At 43.4% G+C, this 22,164-nt stretch overlaps 2 protein-coding genes across 2 annotated transcripts in view; one reads left to right on the top strand and one right to left on the bottom strand.

Annotated features, from left to right (window-relative positions):
• The window catches only part of sepsecs (Sep (O-phosphoserine) tRNA:Sec (selenocysteine) tRNA synthase), a 110,174-nt gene extending 109,222 nt beyond the window's left edge, over positions 1–952 (bottom strand). The window contains exon 1 of the mRNA XM_055638113.1: positions 809–952. Coding sequence (XP_055494088.1) covers positions 809–875 — 67 coding nt within the window. The 5' untranslated portion in view covers positions 876–952. The remainder of the gene's footprint in view (positions 1–808) is intronic.
• Positions 953–1,290: 338 nt separating this feature from the next.
• pi4k2b (phosphatidylinositol 4-kinase type 2 beta) overlaps positions 1,291–22,164 on the top strand; it is a 40,385-nt gene continuing 19,511 nt past the window's right edge. Inside the window, exon 1 of the mRNA XM_055638134.1 lies at positions 1,291–1,828. Within this exon, the coding sequence (XP_055494109.1) occupies positions 1,313–1,828 (516 nt within the window). The 5' untranslated portion in view covers positions 1,291–1,312. The remainder of the gene's footprint in view (positions 1,829–22,164) is intronic.

The following is a 22,164-nucleotide window of genomic DNA, read 5'->3' as shown; positions in this document are numbered from 1 at the left end:
AATAGGGTGATTTCACGAAACGTCAAATGAGCGTAGATCCCCCCTCACGTGACCGAAAAATTTAACTGGAGGACATATGTCACTTCGGTACATGTTAGTGAATGGGGAAACCATATGGCATTATTGACTTACTTTTGATGAAATTCAGCGAGCAAACGCGATAATTCCCGATATTTTGGAAATCTCCACGGCAAATGTCCGCTGTTCACTTCCGCTGTTTTTCCACCTTCAGTTCCCTATTGTAATTACCTTACTTTCTATCTTTTTTTTTGCCTGAAAATTTAGATCGCTGTGCTTCACGGTCACCCCGACTAGCACAGAAAATTTCAGCTCAAACATCGGCCGTTTTCCATGTTTTTAACGGGTGTGAAAGTGCGTGTTTCCCCATTCACTAACATATGCCGAAGTGACATATGTCCTCTAGTTAAATTTTTCGGTCACGTGAGGGGGAACCTACGCTCATTTGACGTTTGGTGAAATCACCCTATAGGGGAGAGAACGCTATTTTCCAGTTTTCACCCCTCCCCCTATTAAAATCCACCTGAAGAAGGTTCCTGCCCTGAAACATCACCCATCCTTTATCTCCAGGGATGCTATTTGGCACGATTAGTTACTCCAGCACTGTGTCTATCTTCCTTTAAAATCAGTCTGAAGTAGGGGTCCAGGCCAGAAACGTGGTATGTCCACTCCTTCCACAGATGCTGCCTGACTTGCTGAGTTACTCCAGCCAGCACCATATGATTCACTCACTATTCCAGTATCTGTAATTCCTTGTATCAACGGGTTTATTGCCTCTAAATCAACTTACCGGGCGGTGGATGCACTACATTTCTCCACCCTATCCCACGCCATGTTGCATTTAACCACTGGGTCATCCAGTCTGACCAAACTTTGTGGAGAGTTGAGCTGGGGCTGAGTTTGATGTGGACAAGTGATGGTGTGGACCCACCAACCCCACTTCACTTGACGTTACTTTCACTTCACTTCCCACCGTTTTCCAGGGGGGGTAGTAGGAGGACCATTGTGACACCAGGATTCGGATTGTGATATCACCGTTCGGATTGTGACGTGGCCATTCGGATTGTTACATCACCCGTTCTGTACCTCCCCCCCCCCCCCCCGGCTCACGCGCGACCCTGGCCGCCTCCGGCTCGAGGGCCAACAGGTGCCGCGCGTGCACGGCTGTAGCGGCCGACCGTTGGTGCGGGCGCGAGCGCAAACGCAGGTGAGGGAGGGAGGGAGGGAGGGCGAGCGAGCACGCGGGAGGGGCCGTCATGAGCTGCCCCGCCCCTCAGTCGCAGCGTGGAGGCGAATGGACGAGCTCGCGCTGAGCGTCGGACCGGCAGCGGCAGCGGCGTCGGCCGAGCGGGTGTCGCCGGGCGGCGGAGGTGGGGACGCGGCCTCCGTCCTGGAGCTCGAGGGTGGCGGCGATGCCGAGCCGCCGCGGGAGTGGGGGGCAGTGGCGGAGCCACCGCCGTGTTTCACCAGGGCTGCGGCGAACCCAGGCGGAGCCGTGCGCTTCCTGCCCCGCCGGGAGGCTGAGTTAGGAAGCGGTGAGCCGGAGTCGGGCGACTCGCCTTCTTCGCCGCCGCTAGTACTGTTGCTCTGCCCGGAGAAAGAGCCGCTGCTGAGCTGCCCGAGCCCGCTCGACGAGCAGCCGCAGAGCCCCGGCTGGCCGGGCGCTGGCGCCGAGTTCAACCACTTCCCCGAGGATCCCGAGTTCGCCGACATCGTGCTGATAGCCGAGCAGGCCATCGAGAGCGGCATCTACCCGCAGCGCATCTCGCAGGGGTCGAGCGGCAGCTACTTCGTCAAAGACGCCAAGGGGGTGAGTAAGAGGGTCCGGGGTGGGCGATACAACTTGTAGTTTGAGATTCTTGCAGGAGTTTCATCTACTTGTCGCACAGTTAGTGGTTGGTGGCTGGGAAAGCGGAGGTTGGAGTTGGTTACAGTAATGAGTTTCTGCAGCTTTCTTTTTCCTGTAACTCCACTATAGTCCACCCGCACGGTTCTTCTGCGTTGATTTTTGCTGCTTCCTTTTACACGATCTGTGTCCCGTACAGATTGGCATTTCTGTGTTTCTTGTTCTACCAGATTGCAAATTTCACAGGTCAGTTAAACAGTGGTGTATAGTTCATGGTGTCTGCTGGTGACTCTAAAGACTGTTGAATTTGTAAAGTTTCGTCTGTCACTTTAAACTACCTAAAAATAAACTGTTTTGCACTTTCTTCCGATTCACAGTAAAAAAACAACCAAATCTAACAACGTAAAGTAAGTATCACCAACGCTTGCGTATTTCTACGTGTGTAGATCAAACAGTGGTATCGTTATTGTGATTGCAGGAGATAGCAACCCCAGCTACAAGTGTTTGCTACAAACCACAAGACATGACTCAAATTTGTGAATAAAAACTTGTTTGAATTGTAGTTGTTACAAAATAAAACAATTCCGTTTGTTATTTTTTAAATGTTTTTATTTTGGGGCAATCTGGGCAATGCAGGCACTTCAAAAGAGAATTAGATTTAGCTCTTGGGGCTAAGAGAATCGAGGGATATGGGGAAAAGGCCGGAACGGGATACTGATTTTGAATGATCAGCCATGTTCATATTGAATGGTGGTGCTGGCTCGAAGGGCTGAAAAGGCCTACTCCTGCACCTATTTTCTATGTTTCTAAAATTGTTTCTCACTCCCTTTGCCTGTCACAGTCTTTTTGAAGTACTCCCACAGTGTTATTGGGGGTTCTAGGGACTAACCTCAAAGACAATAAAATAATGGCAATAAACTTTAGAGCCTGAGTGCTGCAAGACTTGGAGGGAGTCGTGCAGATTGTGTTCTAATAAATCTTCTGCCCTGTCCTTGTTGATGGAGATCATGGTTTGTCAGGTTTTGTCAGAGTATCTTGGGCAAGTAACTGGTTTTGTCATATTATCTTGGGCAAGTAACTGGTTTTGTCATATTATCTTGGGCAAGTAACTTGCAAACTTTTGTAAATTAATACTGCAGTCACTTGGCGCTGCTGGAATGAGAACAGGCTGCCAAATTCTGCTTTGTCCTACATAGAAGCATGAAAGTTGGTTATGTCGTTGTAATTATAATTATCCAGGCCATTGGAGAGTATTTTGTTGTTGAGGTGGGTCATAGGTAGGCAATGTATTTATGTATTTGAATTGGTTGAATTGAATTGCATGGTTAAGTTTATATGTTATCAAGATCCAGAATTTATTGACACGGGTTGATCATACGCTGAATAATCCAACCACATTTTTGTTTGGAAGTGGAAAGAAATAATAAAAATTACATTAATTGCAATGTGTAAAATGAGTTGAGATACTATTATAATTTTGCTGCATGTCATTGTGGTATATATCATGTTTTGATATCATATATATGATATATCATATCATATATATATTTTAGTTTGTGACTTTATTTGACACAGAAATAATATGTGAATGCTTTATTGAGCATAATTCCGACTGGTAACTACGCACTTCGTCCGAGCATGCGTCATGCAAGCCATCTTAAATGACCGCCTAAACTGTCATTTGGCAACCTAAAAGGCTGCCAAGGTTGCCCGGCTGGCAACAGGGAAAAAAAGTTATGCGAGAGCCTTGATGTGTAGTCTTTTCTAAGATTGGATAACATACAAATAAAAGCTTTTCATTGTACTTTGGTATGTGCAGCTCAATATAATAGCTTAGACTATATGAGGATGGTAGATTCTCTCCACCCAAAGGACATTATGAGTATCCATTTGTTTTGTAGTTATTGCACAATATACATCAATGATTTGGATGAAGGGATTCAAAGTAACATTAGCAAATTTGCAGATGACACAAAGCTGTGTGGCAGTGTGTACTGTGACGAGGATGCTATGAGAGTGCAGGGGGACTAGGCCAGGTTGAGTGGGCAGATGCATGGCAGATGAAGTTTAATGTGGACAAATGTGAGGTATAAAAAAACTTTGGTATTTAAAAAAAACAGGAAGGCAGATTACTATCTAAATGGTGTCGTTGGGGAAAAAGGGAAGTACAACGGGATCTGGGGGTCCTTGTTCATCAGTCTATGAAAGTAAGCATGCAGGTACAGTAGGCAGTGAAGAAAGCGAATGGCATGTTGGCCTTTATAACAAGAGGAATCGAATATAGGAGCAAAGAGGTCCTTCTGCAGTTGTACAGAACCCTAGTGAGACCACACCAGGAGTATTGTGGCAGTTTTGGTCCCCTAATTTGAGGAAGGACATTCTTGCTATTGAGGGAGTGCAGCGTAGGTTTACCGGGATGGCGGGGCTGAGAGAATGGAGCGGCTGGGCTTGTACACTCTGGAGTTTAGAAGGATGAGAGGGTATCTCATTGAGACATATAAGATTATTAAGGGTTTGGACACACTAGAGGCTGGAAACATGTTCCCGATGTTGGTGGCGTCCAGAACCAGGGGCCACAGTTTAAGAATAAGGAGTAAGCCATTTAGAATGGAGTCGAGGAAACACTTTTTCTCACAGAGTGGGGTGAGTCTGGAATTCTCTGCATGGAGGGCGGTTCTCTGGATGCTTTCAAGAGCGAGCTAGATAGGGCTCTTAAAAATAGTGGAGTCGGGGGATATGGGGAGAAGGCAGGAACGGGGTACTGATTGGGGATGATCAGCCATGATCACATTGAATGGCTCGAAGGGCCGAATGGCATACTCCTGTACCTATTGTCTAAGCCATTTTTCCCCCTCCCAATGTTGAGGTTTGAACTTTGGTCTCTGGATTGCTCGTTTAATCGTTTAACTAATGTGCGGCAACCATCTATTCTTTTTCCCTGCAGTAGTAAACATACAAGATGTTGGCTCAAAGTCTTATCTGTGGATTCAGGAAGATTTTAAAATATCCAATGCTGCTCTATTTCAAGACCCACAGAAATGCTATGGGCTATAGTTCAACCGACACAACAAAATTTAATGATTGATATTTGTTTATATTTCATCCAAAGCACTCTTACAGGGCTCTCACTTAACTTTTTTCTCTGTTGCCAGCTGGGCAACATAGGCAGCTTTTTACATTGCCAAATTACAGTTTAGTTGGTCAATTTAAGACGGTTTGCATGATGTGTGTGATAATGTGCTCGGCCGAAGTGCGTAGTTACCAGTCGGAATTATGCTCAATGAAGCATTCACATATTATTCCTGCTTCAGATAAAGTCACAAACTAAACATATTCACCAATCAATACATGGTATATACCACAATGGCATGCGACAAAATTATAATACAGTATTTCAACTCTTTTTACACATTGCAATGAATGCAATTTCTCTTATTTCTTTCCACTTCCCAACAAAAATGTGGTTGGATTATTCAGCGTATGATCAACCTGTGTTAATAAATCCTGGACTATTGTAACATATGCTTAACCATGCGCTCTACAGATTGATGCAAGCATGTTTTCTGTGAAGGGCCGAATATTATCATGACATGGCCATAGCATAGGTCGTTATTGCTATTGGTACAGAAACATAATTCCCACTCTCGCTTCCCACATAATTTATCCGCAACAAAATATATAGGTTGCAAGGAAATTTCTAAAGGCATTTTATGTCAATAGCTGTTAAAACTGACTATACCCATCTGACAGGTTAAACATTACACTATATTAATGATCTGGATGAGGGAATTGAAGGCAATATCTCAAAGTTTGCGGATGACACTAAGCTGGGGGGCAGTGTTAGCTGTGAGGAGGATGCTAGGAGACTGCAGGGTGACTTGGATAGGCTGGGTGAGTGGGCAAATGTTTGGCAGATGCAGTATAATGTGGATAAATGTGAGGTTATCCATTTTGGTGGCAAAAACAGGAAAGCAGACTATTATCTAAATGGTGGCCGATTGGGGAAAGGGGGAATGCAGCGAGACCTGGGTGTCATGGTACACCAGTCATTGAAGGTAGGCATGCAGGTGCAGCAGGCAGTAAAGAAAGCGAATGGTATGTTAGCTTTCATTGCAAAAGGATTTGAGTATAGGAGCAGAGAGGTTCTACTGCAGTTGTACAGGGTCTTGGTGAGACCACACCTGGAGTATTGCGTACAGTTTTGGTCTCCAAATCTGAGGAAGGACATTATTGCCATAGAGGGATGCAGAGACGGTTCACCAGACTGATTCCTGGGATGTCAGGACTGTCTTATGAAGAAAGACTGGATAGACTTGGTTTATACTCTCTAGAATTTAGAAGATTGAGAGGGGATCTTATAGAAACTTACAAAATTCTTAAGGGGTTGGACAGGCTAGATGCAGGAAGATTGTTCCCGATGTTAGGGAAGTCCAGGACAAGGGGTCACAGCTTAAGGATAAAGGGGAAATCCTTTAAAACCGAGATGAGAAACTTTTTTTTCACACAGAGAGTGGTGAATCTCTGGAACTCTCTGCCACAGAGGGTGGTTGAGGCCACTTCATTGGCTATATTTAAGAGGGAGTTAGATGTGGCCCTTGTGGCTAAGGGGATCAGGGGGTATGGAGAGAAGGCAGGTACGGGATACTGAGTTGGATGATCAGCCATGATCATATTGAATGGCGGTGCAGGCTCGAAGGGCCATGGCCTACTCCTGCACCTAATTTCTATGTTTCTATGTTTCTAACTGACAAGAGTTGGCCAAAGGACATAACTGCAGCAAATGTTCTTTAAAGGTGTCAAAATGCCACATTACCGGACATTCAGATTAAATGTATGTGTTGTGAACAGCAATGAAGATACCCAGTTTGTATGCCCAGATTTTTTTAAACTATTGATAAATGCAGTTTCCATCATTCCCTCTTTAGAATTAATATTAATTTGTGATGTATATGACTGACTGTAGAAGTAAAACCTGGATAAAATCCAACGTATAGTTGTGAATGTTGCTCATTAAATAACAGTACTGATACTCCATATTAAGAGCATTGATTTGCCGTTAAAATGAATTCTGTAATAACGTGTCAACGGTATCGGTGGGTATCGGTGACAATCGAACAATGCGGTTTTAATGTTTCACGTGTTCACAATTTTATTAATCCATCTTTATGGGTTAAAACAAATAATCACATTGGGATTTAAAACACATTTGATTCCATTCCGTTATCAAACATAGTCAATTTTCGCTCTGAAGATATTTCCAGCACAGTGGGGGGGTGGGGAGGCTTTGAATCAGTGCGGGATAGATAGATGGCGGGGCGGGTGAGAAGGCAAGATGTGGGATGGATGGATTGAGGCAGGGGAATTAGTGCGTGTTGGCTGGAATAGATAAAATTGTGAGGGGAGAGCGCGGGGGATGTCAGTGGGGTTGAATGGAGTGGATCAGTACGGGATTGACAGGGGGCATCAGTACAGGATGAATGTGGGGATCAGTACAGGATGAATGGGGGTAGACAAATGCTGGAGAAACTCAGCGGGTGAGGCAGCATCTATGGAGCGAAGGAAATAGGCAACGTTTCTGGTCGACCCTTCTTCAGACTGATCTCCCCAATCTTCTTGAATGGCGGGATCAGTACAGGTTGGATGGGGGGGGAGGGGATCAGTGCAGGATGAATGGGTGATCAGTTCAGGATGAATGGAGGGATCAGTACAGGGTGAATGGGGGTTTCAGTACAGTGTGAATCGGAGGGTCTGCAGGATGAATGGGTGGATCAGTACAGGATGAATGGGGGTTTAGCACAGGATGAATAGAGGGATCATTACAGTGTGGATCGGAGGGTATGTGCAGGATGAATGGGTGGGATCAGTACAGGTTGAATGGAGGGATTGCTGCAGGATGAATGGGAGAATCAGTACAGGGTGGATTGGAGGGTCTGTGCAGGATGAATGGGCGGATCGGTACAAGCTGAATGGGGTGATCAGTAAAAGATGAATGGGGGGGGGGGATCAGTACAGGATGAATGTGGGGGAGGCAGTACTGGATGGATGGGAAAGGGGGTGAGTACAGGATGAATTGGGGGACCAATGTAGGATGGATGGGGGGGTGGGTGGCAGGAGAATCAATGTGAGGTAGATAGGGAGATCAGTGCAGGATGAATAGATGTGGGGGTGGTAGATGGGGAGGGGAGCATAGGGATGTCTGAGGACTGAATAGAGGCAAGAATGGCGATCAGTGGAGAGGAGGGGTCCCAGGATAAGGGGGGGGGGTACAAGACAGAGGTCAGGAAGGTCAGCGCTCCTCGGACAGGGACGGTATCATCGCCCTGCTGCCTTGGCCGTCCCTGTCCACCGCCAAGTGCCGCTGCCAAAGGGGGAAGCAGTTGGGATCTCCTCGCCACCGCCTACCCTCCGCCAGCCAACAAAAGGTGCGTGGCCAAGCGGCGCAGCTGCTTCAAGCGGCGGAAGGAGGCCTCCCTCCTCCCGGCCTCGGCGTGCGTGATGGTTTGTTTTGAAAGCGGTATCGCCGTTAGCGGTTTTTCAAGCAGTGGCCGCTATCAGGGCGGGCGGGGTGCTGGAGAAGGAGGGGGAGGAGCCGCTGTCGCTGCCAAAAATCCTGTAGCATCTTTGGCCGCTGCTTTGCAGGGCCCATCATTAGCTCCGACCCTCCGTCGCTCCACACCCCATATATTTGCTCCGCACTACGTTGTCGCTGCGGCCGACTCAAAACATCACGTTCCTTTTCTCCAGAGATGCTGCCTGACCCATTGAGTTACTCCAGTTTTTTGTGTCTCTTCGGTATAAACTAGTATCTGCAGTGCCAAGTAGGGCGAAATGTCTCGGTGTTTAGGTTGCGTGGCGGCACTTTCGGTGGTCATTGGCACCGGGGCAACCGCTAATTTCGAGTTCTGCTGTACCATGTGCTGAAATGGACAAACAATAGTGAAATGTAGAAAATCTTTGGTGTGTACCCTCTGTTCCCCACCCCATCTTTCTTTACCCATGAACCTGTTCAAATAAATTGGATTATTATAAAATCTTTTATCTACAAAAAAATTAATTATAAAATGTAGTATAATCTGAATTGTAAAGTTTTCAAAAAAGTAAAACAACAGCAAGATTTTGACATGCAAGTGTCTTTGAAAGTGTTGTAAATTCAGAAAGCTGCTAAAAGACGCATTAAACCCATAATTCTACAGGGGTATACAAGAATAAGTTGCATTAAATGTTTGTAAAGTGCTTATGAGTGATTAGTAGCCAAATTTGGGGGCATACTTGCAATGGCAATTTCTAACTTTTCCAGTGTCTTTTCATTGCCATTACTACACAGGTAAGATCTTCCAATTGTTATTTCCAGTTCTTATTGGTTCTTTATTGAAGTAGTTGTACAAACAAAGAGATGAGCACACCAGGTTCTTCTTCTCATACAAGTTGCAGCTTTCTGTTCTCCCGATCGGGTGAGTACTGTGTACTCTTCAACTCCTGTGCCTGGTCTGATTACTCTCTGTCCACTTAGCCCATATGTTACGCCATTCTATGCATCAAATGACTGCTCCCAAGTGTCTGCTCCCAAATGCGCTCAAGATCTTGTCTGCTCCCAAATGACTGCTCCCAAATAATACTGCTAGATATATCTAGACAAAATAATATAATATGCCAATAGCAGCTAGCCTAAACATAAATGGCTCCTACACACCAGCCCCGAGTTGTTCTATGTATATAACAAAACAATTGCCAATAAACAATTGTCATTAAAAGGAGCTATAAAAGCTTTATGTCCTGTCCCACAGTACGAGATCATTCCAAGAGCTCTCCCGAGTTTGCCCTGATTCGAACTCGGAGATTTGCGGTAATGGCCGCTCGTTGGTACTCGGGGCTCTCGTGGACATTTTTCAACATGTTGAATAATCTTCACGAGTCTTCCCGAGCTTACCTGCCAGTAACGAGTCTTCCCGAGTACCTGCCATTAGCGTTACGAGCCGCTAAGAGACGTCCCCGAGCTCCGTCGTACCCCCTGTGTTCATTCTCTGTGCTTCCCACGAGTTTGATTTTTTTTAAACTCGGGAGAGCTCTTGGAATGAACTCGTACCATGGGACAGGCCCATTACATTTTATCAAAAACAAAGGTATGTACTATGTGATGCCATTTAATCTTCTTTAGTGATTCTTCAATTTTCTTCTCTTCTTTGGTTTCTTCTTTGGCTTCTTGGAGCAGACACATCTTTGTTATTGGTCTTACCAAGATGTTGCTTAGTCTGAAGTCGAACTGTGCACTCAAGACCTTGTGCATCTGGTATGGTTTCCAATATTCTGCCTTTTTGCCAGGGGCCTCGTGGTGCAGTCAAATCAGCCACCACAACAATGTCACCTGGAACAAAGCTTCTTACCCTTGGCCATTGTTGTCGTTCTTAGATTAGAGGCTTCTTGTGTCCACCGTTTCCAAAAAAGGTCTGCCATATATTGTACCCGTCTCCATCTGCGTTTAATGTACAAGTCTTCCTTCACAAAGAGTCCAGGTGGTAGTATTGGCTTGGTTTTCAACAGAAGAAGATGGTTTGGTGTAAGTGCTTCCAGGTCCAATGGATCATCAGAACTCTTGTTAATAGGTTGATCATTTAAAATTGCTTTAACTTCACAAAATAAAGTTTGCAATCCTTCATCGTCCAGAACTTGTTTAAGAATAGAGCGCAGCACATTTCGAGCCATGCGGATCAATCATTCCCAAACACTGCCATGATGGGATCCTGCTGGGGGGTTAAAGTACCACCTTATCACTTGTTGAAGCATAGCATTCTGGATCTTGTTCTGATTCAAGCCATTGAGTGCTTCTCTCGATTCTCTTTCCACTCCAACAGAAATTGTGTCATTGTCTGATCTTAAAGATGAAACTTGACCTCATAGACAGATGAATCTTCATAATGCATGGATGCAGGAGTCTATCTCAAGTGTAGATGCAACTTCAACATGTAGTGTCTGTTTGCCATGCATGTGACGATTACACCATACCTTTTTACAAGACTTTGTCCTCTCTTTATCTCTATAGGGCCGAAGTAATCTACTCCTACATCTGTAAATGGAAGCTTGCCTGGTAGAATCCTCCCAGGGGCAAGTCTGCCATTTTTTGCTCTCTAACTGTTCCTCATTGTCGTTTACACACAGCACAGTCTGTTATGACCTTTCTTGTGGCTGAGTTGGCTTTGATAATCCAGTATCTTTTATGGGGGTACGACAGCATATGATTTCTTCCTCCGTGTCCGAGTTATTCATGGATATGTCGTAAAAGTAGTGTTGATATGTGAAGGTCCTTCGAGAGAATAATAGGATGTTTGGCCTCTTGAGGCATCGCTAGTTGTTATGACTCCCGAATGCAGGTACTTCAGAGCCACGTAACATAATTCAAAAACCAGGTTCAAGTTCAAAAATAGTTTTAATTATTCAATGGAACACAAAACCCAAACCTGATTCAAACAACCCAGTCAGGGATATGGATGGACTAACAAACAATTAAACAGTGCTCCAGCCAGCCACGTAATGGACCGTCGAACCAGAGACTCTAAAACCTGCCTAAAGAGATATAACCCTGAAACAAAATACCCGTAAACACTAAGGTCAGCCCTTATCCGTCCCAATTCAATATTTGTTAACAAATAATGGTGAAAGTACACAAAGATCTATGCCATGTGGCCAGGCCTTCCTCAGCTCACACCAGCAGGCTGCTCACAAGTCGGGGTCTACGAAGAAGAGAGAGAATCCTGGGAAACTCTGGTATTTAAGCTTCAGATGAGTCACCCGTCACCTGACGCAGCTTGGCCAATCGGGTACAGGAGCCTTTAACCCCTTGATTCCAGACTCCCAGCCACGAGGCCTGTACTCGGGAGAGAAACAGAGAAAGGTAAGTACATAGCATTCACCGGGGATGCTCTTCTTTGAATCTTTGTCTTTGACTGAAAGAGATGACTGTGCTTTCTGCTTGGAGAAGATCTTCAGGGCAATAGGTGCAGGAGTAGGCCATTCGGCCCCTCGAGCCAGCTCTGCCATTTACTGTGATCATGGCTGATCATCCACCATCCTGCCTTCTCCCCATATCCCTTGATAATGATAAACACTGTCTGCCGAATATTGCTTTAAAGACTTGCATCTTCTTATCAACCTTTTCCTTTAGTTTGCCAGGATCTTCTTCAAAGCAACTTATGGCAGTCTGAATCTCCTTTCCCTTTCGAGTCAACTGCAAGAGTATTGTACTTACTTTAAGAAGCCAAGCTACTGCAGTCTTGTCCTGCTTGATTTCTGAATCATTAGCAAAGATTGCAGATTTCAAATTAAGCTTTGGCCATTCTCCGTCTGGCTTACAGAGAAACTCTGGTCCATTGATCCATCTCATAGCTTAAGTGTTCTGCTGTTAGTCTTCTAGAGGATTCATCTGCAGGATTTTCCTTTGTGAGAACATATCTCCATTGTGATACATCAGTAGCATCCCTTATAAAAGAGATCCTATATGCTACAAATGTTTGGAAGCGTTTGGTTTCGTTGTTGATGTACTTAAACATGGTTGTGCTATCAGTCCAGAAGATGGATTTGTCCAGTTGCAGCTGTAATTCCTTTTGCAGCATTAGGTCCACTCTTGACAGCTAGGACTGCAGCTGTAAGCTCCATTCTGGGAATCGTCATTTGATTTAATGGTGCCAATCTGGATTTTTCCATTATGAATGCAACATGCACTACTTTGTTGTCATCTTCCAGTCTTAGATAGCCACTTTTGCTTGCATCTCAAAGGTGGTGCAGCTGTGCATATCTGATTTGACCAAAATTTTATGGGCTTCATGCACCGGTCCACTTTAAATTCCGCCATCTTGTTAAGATCTGCTAACCATCCTGTCCATCTCAGAGAGAAGGTTTGGGGTATGCTTTTATTCGAGTCTTTCCTTACAGAGCTCCTGCATAATTGGCTTGGCTGGCAGGATAAATGGTGCTAGAAATCCTAAAGGTTCGTAAATAGAGCCAACCACGGACAAGATGCCCCGTCTTGTCTGTGGTCGTTCCTGTGCCGCAATTTTGAACGACCAAATCTGTTTCAACACACCAATGCAATCCCAGTGCCCTTTCCATAGGCTGATTGTCTTTGTCCAAATGCAACCAGGGAGTTGCATTTGAACAAAGACAATCCGCCTATGCAAAGGCATGGCTGTTGCTGATCCACTTCGACAGCATGAAACCTCCCATTTGACAGAGGGATGTCGGGTCTCTTGCCATTTGAACTGCTTCCTGTTCCGAAGGCATGGATTTTAAACAATCATCTACATAGAAGTTGTTCTTTACTGTGTCCACCATCTCTGCTGGAAAGTGAGTTTTGTTGTCTTTAGCAGTCTTCCTCAATGCAAAGTTTGCACAACTTGGTGACGACACTGCTCCAAAAAAATGTACCTTCATCCGGTATTCAACAAGATCCTGCTGCACATCACCCTCAGACCACCACAGGAATTGCAAATAGTCAATATGCTTTTCTGATACCTTGACCTCATGAAACATTGCTTTAATGTCAGCCATCAAAGCAACCAATTCTTGTTTGAATCTGATGAGAACTCCAATAAGTGAGTTGGTAAGGTCTGAACCCTCAGCAGTTGGCAGTTAAGTGATGTTCCTTTGCCCCACATTCAAAGACCACCCTTAAGGTTCCTTTCCTTGAGTGATACACCCCATGGTGAGGGATGTACCAGAGTTCTCCATTACTTCGATTCAGCTGGTTCACTGGTACCATTGGAGCAAGACCATTATCAATTATTTCTGTGAGGAAAGATGTATATTCATCATGAAATTTCTTATTCTTGCCAAACCTGCATTTCAGGCTCTGGATAAGCTGCTCTGCAATGCAACAGTTATTTGGCATGCTGACACTTTCTTGTTTGAAAGGTATGTCTAAGCAATGGTGTCTATCTATCATCTTTGCTGAGCGATTCATAATTTCCAAGAACTTTGCCTCGTCTCTGGACATCTCTCTCTGTCTCTGTTTCCTTTCTGGTTCTTTCACTGAAGTTGTGCTTGTATTGCTTGATCAGTAGCTCCTCTAAGTTTACAATGGATATTCAATTGACAGCAGCAGCAAGGTAGCCATTTTAATTCTTGCTGTTGTTGATCTTTCTCAGGGGACCATAGATGACCCACCCCAATGGTCATCATGGCAAATGGTCGATACCCTTGGCTGTTGACTAGCTCCCAAGGTTCCAATACCTTTGAAGCATTTTTTTCCGATGAGTAGGTCAATGCCAGAATCTATTTTAGGTATCTTGATATCCTTCAAGTAAGGCCATTGTATCAGGTCTTCCTGTCTGGAAATGTTTAGCTGAGAAACAGGCATAGTCTTATGTGTGAACACATCAGATAGTTGTATAAAATCGTCTTTGTTCAGACTATATATTTCTGAATCTGAGATAGGATTACTGATCACAGGCTTCATTTGGTTCATGGTACGCAAGAGAATACTAGTCTTTTGTCCTGTAATGTTCAGCCTTCTCACCAAGCTCTCTGTGCAAAAGGTAGATGGACTTCCACCATCCAAAAATGCATATGTTTGCAACACTGTGTCCCCCTTATGGCTCTTTACCTGTACTGTGGAGAAGATGCATGTTTCTTCACATGCCACAATATGCCCACACATATGAGGTGAGGAAATGGCTTTACTCACAATTGGCTTCTCATTCTGTTCTGCATGTTCTGGCTTCTTCTCCTTGTTCAATGTGAAGTATTTCAGGATGATTTTGGTTGCACCCATCACAAGTCAAGCGACTCTTGCAGTCTTTGCTCGTGTGTCCTTTCTTCAAATATCCAAAACAGACTCCCTTCTCCTTTAAGAAGTCTATCCTTTCTCTGTGCTCCTTGTTCTTGATCCGTGGACATTGCCCCAATGTGTGATTATTTCTTCTCGATCTCTTGGCTTCAAGTATATTGATCATTGCATTGGCTGCTGCCATCTCCGTCTCTAGTTCCAGTTGTTCTTTCTTTTATTCAGTCTCTCTTTTCAATTGCTCCTCTCTTTTCAATTGCTCCTCTCTTTTCAATTGCTCCTCTCTTTTCAATTGCTCCTCTCTTTTCAATTGCTCCTCTCTTTTCAATTGCTCCTCTCTTTTCAATTGCGCCTCTCTTTTCAATTGCTCCTCTCTTTTCAATTGCTCCTCTCTTTTCAATTGCTCCTCTCGTCTTCTCAATTGCACCTCTTGTGCCTCAGTCTCTTTTCAACTGCTCTTTTTGTGCCTCAAGCTTGTGCTTCTTTTTCATGGCGGCAACCCGTTCCAAGAGAGCAGCCTTATATGCCTGAGCTTTTAATCGAGGCGTTGACGATGCACATGACGGAGAACTAGATTTGTGGCCTGATTTAGGCTTTGAGACAATTGAAACACTATCATCCGGACCAATTTCTTCAGGTACAATACTCTGTTGTATGGCTCTTTCAGCTATGGAGTGTGCAGTTTGCTGTCCAACTTCAGATAACCACCCCTCTACATCTTGACAAAATCATTAAAAATTCTTAGTTGAAACCACTGATTTTGCATTTCAAGCTCCTTTTCAGGCAGTGGTACTTTCACCAATGACTCGTGGTTTTCTCTGACCATTACAGAGCTTGATTAATTGAACAAGGTTAGATTGTACTTCATTCACATTTTCATCTTATTTCATGAGCTCCTTCAGCTTTTCAATTAGCTTGTTTACATATCGAGTTTCTTGACTTCTGACACTTCCATGAACAATTCCAAGCTTTTGGCCATGTGCTTAATGATTCTTCTTTCCTTTCCAGAATCCTGACCAACATCGCCCTCTTGTGACTGAGCTTTAGACATACTGGCTCACTTTCCCTTTGAGACGCGTTGACGTAAAGCCGTATGCCTGCAGCTGGTATTTCAAAACACTGATCTCAGCATCTCTGGAGAGAAAGAATGGGTTGTGTTTCAGGTCAAGACCCTTCAGACTGATGTCAGAGGGGAGGGAGATTGATAGATAGTGAAGTGTGAAGGCGTGAAAACAGGGCAAAGGGAATGGGCAAGGGAATGTAATCGGTGTTTAATTGCTCTTGGAATGTTTGAGTGGTGAATCTCTGTAACTCTCTGCCACAGGGTAGTTGAGGCCAGTTCATTGGCTATATTTAAGAGGGAGTTAGATGTGGCCCTTGTGGCTAAGGGGATCAGGGGGTATGGAGAGAAGGCAGGTACGGGATACTGAGTTGGATGATCATGCATGATCATATTGAATGGCGGTGCAGGCTCGAAGGGCCGAATGGCCTACTCCTGCACCTAATTTCTATGTTTCTATGTTTCATTGCCGATGTTAATTTTGAATATTTGTACAATGAAACCCACAATGCAAATTTATCTTTAACATTTATAAACATTTTTTAAAAAATTCTGAATCATCAGCTGTGAACAGTTCAATTCATGAAGAATTTTGTATTTGCAAGAATTTTTCATAATTCTCACAATTAAAATATTGCTGCTTGCTATAACTGGTTTGAATGATTTACCTAATATAAGGCTTTAAAAAGGTGCATATGCAGTTATTTGAGAGGTCGTTAGGGAAATTGACTGGCCACTTATAATGTTTAATGAGTCCACTTTGTTTTTAAAGATTGCTTTCCATTTAATTCTCATGTATATTTCTTCCAAGTTATTTCTGAACTTAAACTCCCATCTACAATCGAATATCATAGAATTCACCAGAGAAACAAAATGTAAAGCATCTAAAGTTTTCAGGTCATGACTTATCCCCTTCCCCAGTAATCCTGAGTTTTAGGACATTTAAACATTCCTCACTGTTTGAATGTGTGAATCCTTTTCACTCTGACTAATGTTGCAGAGGAGGATTTAAATTATTTTTAATGATCTAAAGATACCAACCCATTGTTTTATAATTTGTTTGTCACTTCATTTATGAAAGATAATACCACTGTGTGAGTGTGTCCTAAAATATATATTTTTCTTTATTCATAGAATTTGTGTGTCTACCAGGACCAGTTATTTATTGTCCACTTATTTCTGCTTTTTAAATGATTTGCTGCGCGTCGTTAAGGGCAAATAAGAGTCAAGGTGTTGAGAGTAAGGTTTTGTTAGGGCATCAAGCATTAGTGAACAGGATGTGTTCTTGCCATAATTGGTAATTTCATGGTCATTGCTTGTGTTGGGTTTTTATTCCTTATTATTTGGTCAACTGGATTTTTATGCCTCAGCTGTCATGGTGGGATTTGAATATCTTTCTCCAGATAATTAGTCTAAGCTTCTGAGATACCAATTCAGAAAGATACTCAGCTAATCTTAAGCACCATTGTGTTTAAGTAAATGCCATATTTAAGATACTTGAATGTTAAATCAAATCCAAACTTAATTGAAAACTAGACTAAGTTGGGCCCCATTCCCCCAACGCAATATTTCACCGCTGACCCATAGCTCCCAACTGCGCAGGCGCGGCTGACGGGTTCCTGTTGTGACCCGAGTCACGTCAACTCTCCCCCAACTGCGCAGGCGAGGCCAGAAAGTGGGAGTGCGACTGCCACTTGGCAGTCACACTCAAAATGGCAATAACTTGTAAAATACAAGATCAATGTGAACGCATTCTTCAGTCCCCTATTCCCCATCTCCATTATTCTCCCTCTTCCCACCCTCCTCTGCTTCCTCCCCTCTCCACCTCCTCCACCTGTTTTTCTGCATTCTGCTTTTATTATCAAGCATTGGGTACAAACGGTACAATTCTAAAAGGACACTAGGACACTGAGCTTATGGTATATGCAGAGTTTTGTATTGAAACTACCATGGCGTTTGAAAAAATATTTTTAAAAAGCAGATGAAATCCTGGGCTGCCTTAAGAGATATAAAGTACATGAACATGAAAGCCTTGACATGTTATAAAACACTGGTCCATATCTTGAGATTTGGGTGCCATGTTCTGGGAAAGGTGTGCAGGTTTTGGAGGGAATGCAGAAAATAATTATCAGACTAATGTGTGGGTGAGGATTAGATTAACAAGGTAGACGAAAATGCTGGAGAAACTCAGCGGGTGAGGCAGCATCTATGGAGTGCAGGAATAGGTGACGTTTCAGGTCGAGACTCTTCAGTCTGAATAAGGGTCTCGACCCAAAACATCACCTATTCCTTCGCTCCATAGGTGTTGCCTCACCCGCTGAGTTTCACCAGCATTTTTGTCCACCTTTGATTATTCCAGCATCTGCAGTACTTTCTTAAACATTAGAATTAACAATAATGTCTGGAGAAATGTTTGCATTTTCCATGAAACAGATTGCAAGGGGATCTGAAGTCAGTATTAAAAATTGAGGGATAGACAGAAACTGCTCTCATTGATGGGATGGACATGGCAGAAGGCAATTGATCAAAGAGCCAAAAAAGCTGTGGTGCAATTTGAAATGTAATGATCAAAAGGGAACGATAAATATCCAAAAGGAAAATATTAGCAAGAAGAGTCAAGAGTGTTTGGGATAATGAAATTCTTACTTGCTGCAGCAAAACAGAATATGTGAAATGAGGACGGGATGAGGGTAGTAGGATCAGCTCTTAAAAAGTTAGTACCAATCTGAGTGACATCCCTCGATGTTGTGAAAGCATTCCGTGATTTCGTTATGAATTTGTTGCAGCTGTTGTCATTTTATTGTTTGATCTATTAACAGGAGGTTATTGATTGACATTGTATCACAATGACTACTTTCTGCACTCAGCAATTACAAGGCTCAAGTCGCAAGATACTATCGCCATTGCGGTAACCATTAGCTGAAGAATTCTGTGGCACGTAGTAATCACAAGGTTTTTCCGAACGCAAAACTGAACTCTCCTGTTAGCTCTTGAATGTGACATCCATTTTAATTAGTTCAAATTTGTTTTTTTCCATTGTTACTTTCAAGATATGCTCAAGTTTCTCTCCACTAGTTAAAAAAATGTATCTCAGCAAATTTAGATGCTTAATCAAAGGCACTAAAATCACCACAAGTGTGATAATGTTGGTTTGGTGATTGTTCAACATTGATGAACACAAAATGTTGGAGTAACTCAGAGGGTCAGGTCGTTGTTCAACAATGACCTTGATTAGCACAATTATACTTGAAAATTATATTCTATACACAGATATTCTGCTAGTCATCAATGTTTGCATGTGAGAATAGGGCAAAATGGGTAAGGAGCTAGTTTTAGACTTGCATTAACAAAATTAATTTTCCTGCAGGATTTTCAAAAATAAATGTCATCAATAGTTAAACATAGTAAAAGCTGCATGTTACTCTGTTAGTTGCACAAGTGTCAATAGAAGTGATTGCTTTTAATTTCGAAGTAGTGGCGAGACATTGGTGTCTGCTTATTGGAATATGTTATATGGAAATCCAAGATAGCATATTTATTCTTTGTCATTTTCCAAAGTAACTTTTAAATGGTTCTCTCAATCGGAATTGCGTTATAACTAATTCAACCTGCGTAATGCCAATAATTTCATTTATTGTCACGTGTAGTGAAAAGCTTTTGGTTCAATACCATAGATCTCTGAAAGTGGCGACACAGGGTGGTGGAGAAGGCACATGGCATGCTTTTCTTCATAGATCAGTGTGTTGAATATAAAAGTTGGGATGTTATGTTGCAAATTTACAAAATACTGGTTAGACTGCACTTTGAGTATCACGTACAGCTCTGGTTGGCACACTGTAGAAAGGATGTGATTGTGCTGGAGCGAGTGCAGAAGAAATTCACGAGGATGTTGCCTCAAGAAGGCTTCAGTTATGCCGAGATTGGATAGACTGTATTTGTTTTCCCTGTAGCTTTGAAGAATGACCTGATGGAGGAGTCATAGTCTAATCTTTTATCTTGAGAGGAAGGAATGTTTAAGAGAAATATTTTACAGAGTCGTTGATATCTGAAATTTGGTGCCAGAGGAGATGGTATGGTCAGATACAATCGCCACATTTAAGAGTAATTTAGACAGGCACAAATAGACAACCCTAAAGGGCCTGTGCCACTTGTCGATTTTTTTTCGGTGACTGCCGGCATCATTGACTGACGTATCAGGTCACCGAAAAGTAAGCGGCGGTGAAGTGGCGTGGTGACTTCTGATGCGGCGTGATGACTTACGACGAGCGGTGTTTTTTCAAGTGTCGCAACATTTTTATTGCCACTTTTTTGGTGACACTGATGATGCCGGCAAAATCGCCAAGTGGGACAGGCCCTTTAGAATGAATCCGATCTATTGTGGGCAAATGGGATTTGTAGGTGGGGGAAAAGATCTGCGTGGATGTGCTAAGGTGAAGGGTCTCTTTGTGCTGTACAACGATGACTGTATTGCTCTATTGTTGTTACAGATCTACTCAAATTAAGAACCATTTCACAATTAAGTTGCTTGTGGATGTCTACCAAGATAAGAAATACATTACCTGAGATGGAGCATGCCTTAGATTTGATTGGTTTCTCTGGCACATTGAAGGCTGAGGGGAAGACCTGATAGTAGAATTTATAAAACTATGAGAGGCATAGATAGGGTAGACATAACTTTTTTTCCTGTGGTAGAAATGCCAGAACTCTAGAGGACATAGCTTTAATTTGAGAGGGGCAACGTTTGAAGGTGATGTGTGTGGCAAGTGTTTTTACATAGTGAGTGAAGGGGGCCTGAAACGTGCTGCCAGGGGTGGTGGTGGAGGTGATATGACAGTGGCATTTAAGAGGCTTTTGGATAGGTACATGGATATGCAGGGAATGGAAGGATACTGTGGCCGAACCGTTGCTGTACAATTCTGTTCTATGTCATTGAGAAGGATTTTGAACCCTTCCACTGTAAATGTAAATTAAAACCCCTGTCCCACGGTACGAGTTCATTCCAAGAGCTCTCCCGAGTTTGCCCTGATTCAATGGTAATTTACGGTAATGGCCACTCGCCGGTATTCGGGGCTCTCGTGGACATTTTTCATCATGTTGAAAAATCTTCATGAGTCTTCCCGTGCTTACCTGCCGTTAGCAAGTCTTCCCGAGTACCTGCCGTTAACGCTAAGAGACATCCCCGAGCTCCGACGTACCCTCTACGTTCATTCGCCGTGCTTACCACGAGTTTGATTTTTATTAAACTCGGGAGAGCTCTTGGAATGAACTCGAACCGTGGGACAGGGCTTTAATGGCTTACTTGAGAGCAAGGAATATATTTAAGAGGGAGTTAGATGTGGCCCTTGTGGCTAAGGGGATCAGGGGGTATGGAGAGAAGGCAGGTACGGGATACTGAGATGGATGATCAGCCATGATCATATTGAATGGCGGTGCAGGCTCGAAGGGCCGAATGGCCTACTCCTGCACTAGTTTCTATGTTTCTATGAATCTGTACTGGTCATAAGGAAGTCAATTAACTCAAGAGAGAAATCTTATTTTCCAGGTTTAGCATTTCCTTGATTAGATTATACATGTGTTTTGGTAACATTTCACATGAGGATTGAAGACCTGAATTGGGTCTTTGAATTTTATTAGAATAGACACCAATATAAGCTCAATTAATCCACAAAGCTACAAGTCTTTAGAGTGTGGGAGGAAACCAAAACAACCGGAGGAAACCTACGTGGTCACAGGGAGAACGTACAAACTCCATACAGACAGCACCTGTAGTCAGGATCACATCTCAGTCTCTGGTGCTGTTGGCAGCAACACTACTGCTCCACCACCCTGCCATCCTTATTTTACCATGTTGAACTGGCATTTATTACCATTCAGAAAGTTGCAAAACATTTTATATAGGAGGCGTGACCAATTTAAAAATAAACTACGATAGAATGTCTCCTCATCGAATAAAATTGAAGAACACTAGATTAAAACTAGAAATTACTTAGAATGCATGGAGACAAGAGAGCAAAGTAAATTTAAATGTTTCCTACAATTAGAAATCTGAAGGAATGGGACTTTGCTTATCAAAGATGACACTTTGATGCCAGTGAAATTGTTTAGCATTAGATAAGACTTGGCTGGCTGTTAAGTTCAATTAAGCTCAAATGAGCAAGCGCTAACTTTCTAATTTTAGAAGCTATCTTTTAGACTTGACATACTACCTCAATGGTGCTTTGTCACATCTGTAACTGCACAGTGAAATTCTTTTGGCATATATTACACATACTGGCGCTACCATTTTTGGTGCCATTATTGAAAGTCCAGTCGACCCATGCGCTCGATGTACTGGAGCAGTTCCCGCGAACCAACATCCCTTTCCTCGTCTCGCCCGGTCATCTTTGTGTCCCGTGGTCACCTTCTGCGGGAGCTGGGGGCATTACCCCAGTTTAACCTCCTATTGGCCCTTGCACCAAGCACCAATCA

This window comes from Leucoraja erinacea, chromosome 1 (genome assembly GCF_028641065.1).
Source record: "Leucoraja erinacea ecotype New England chromosome 1, Leri_hhj_1, whole genome shotgun sequence".
Taxonomy (NCBI): Eukaryota; Metazoa; Chordata; class Chondrichthyes; order Rajiformes; family Rajidae; genus Leucoraja; species Leucoraja erinaceus.
The sequence above is the reverse complement of the archived record's forward strand: the minus strand, read 5'-3'. Positions and strand labels throughout refer to the sequence as shown.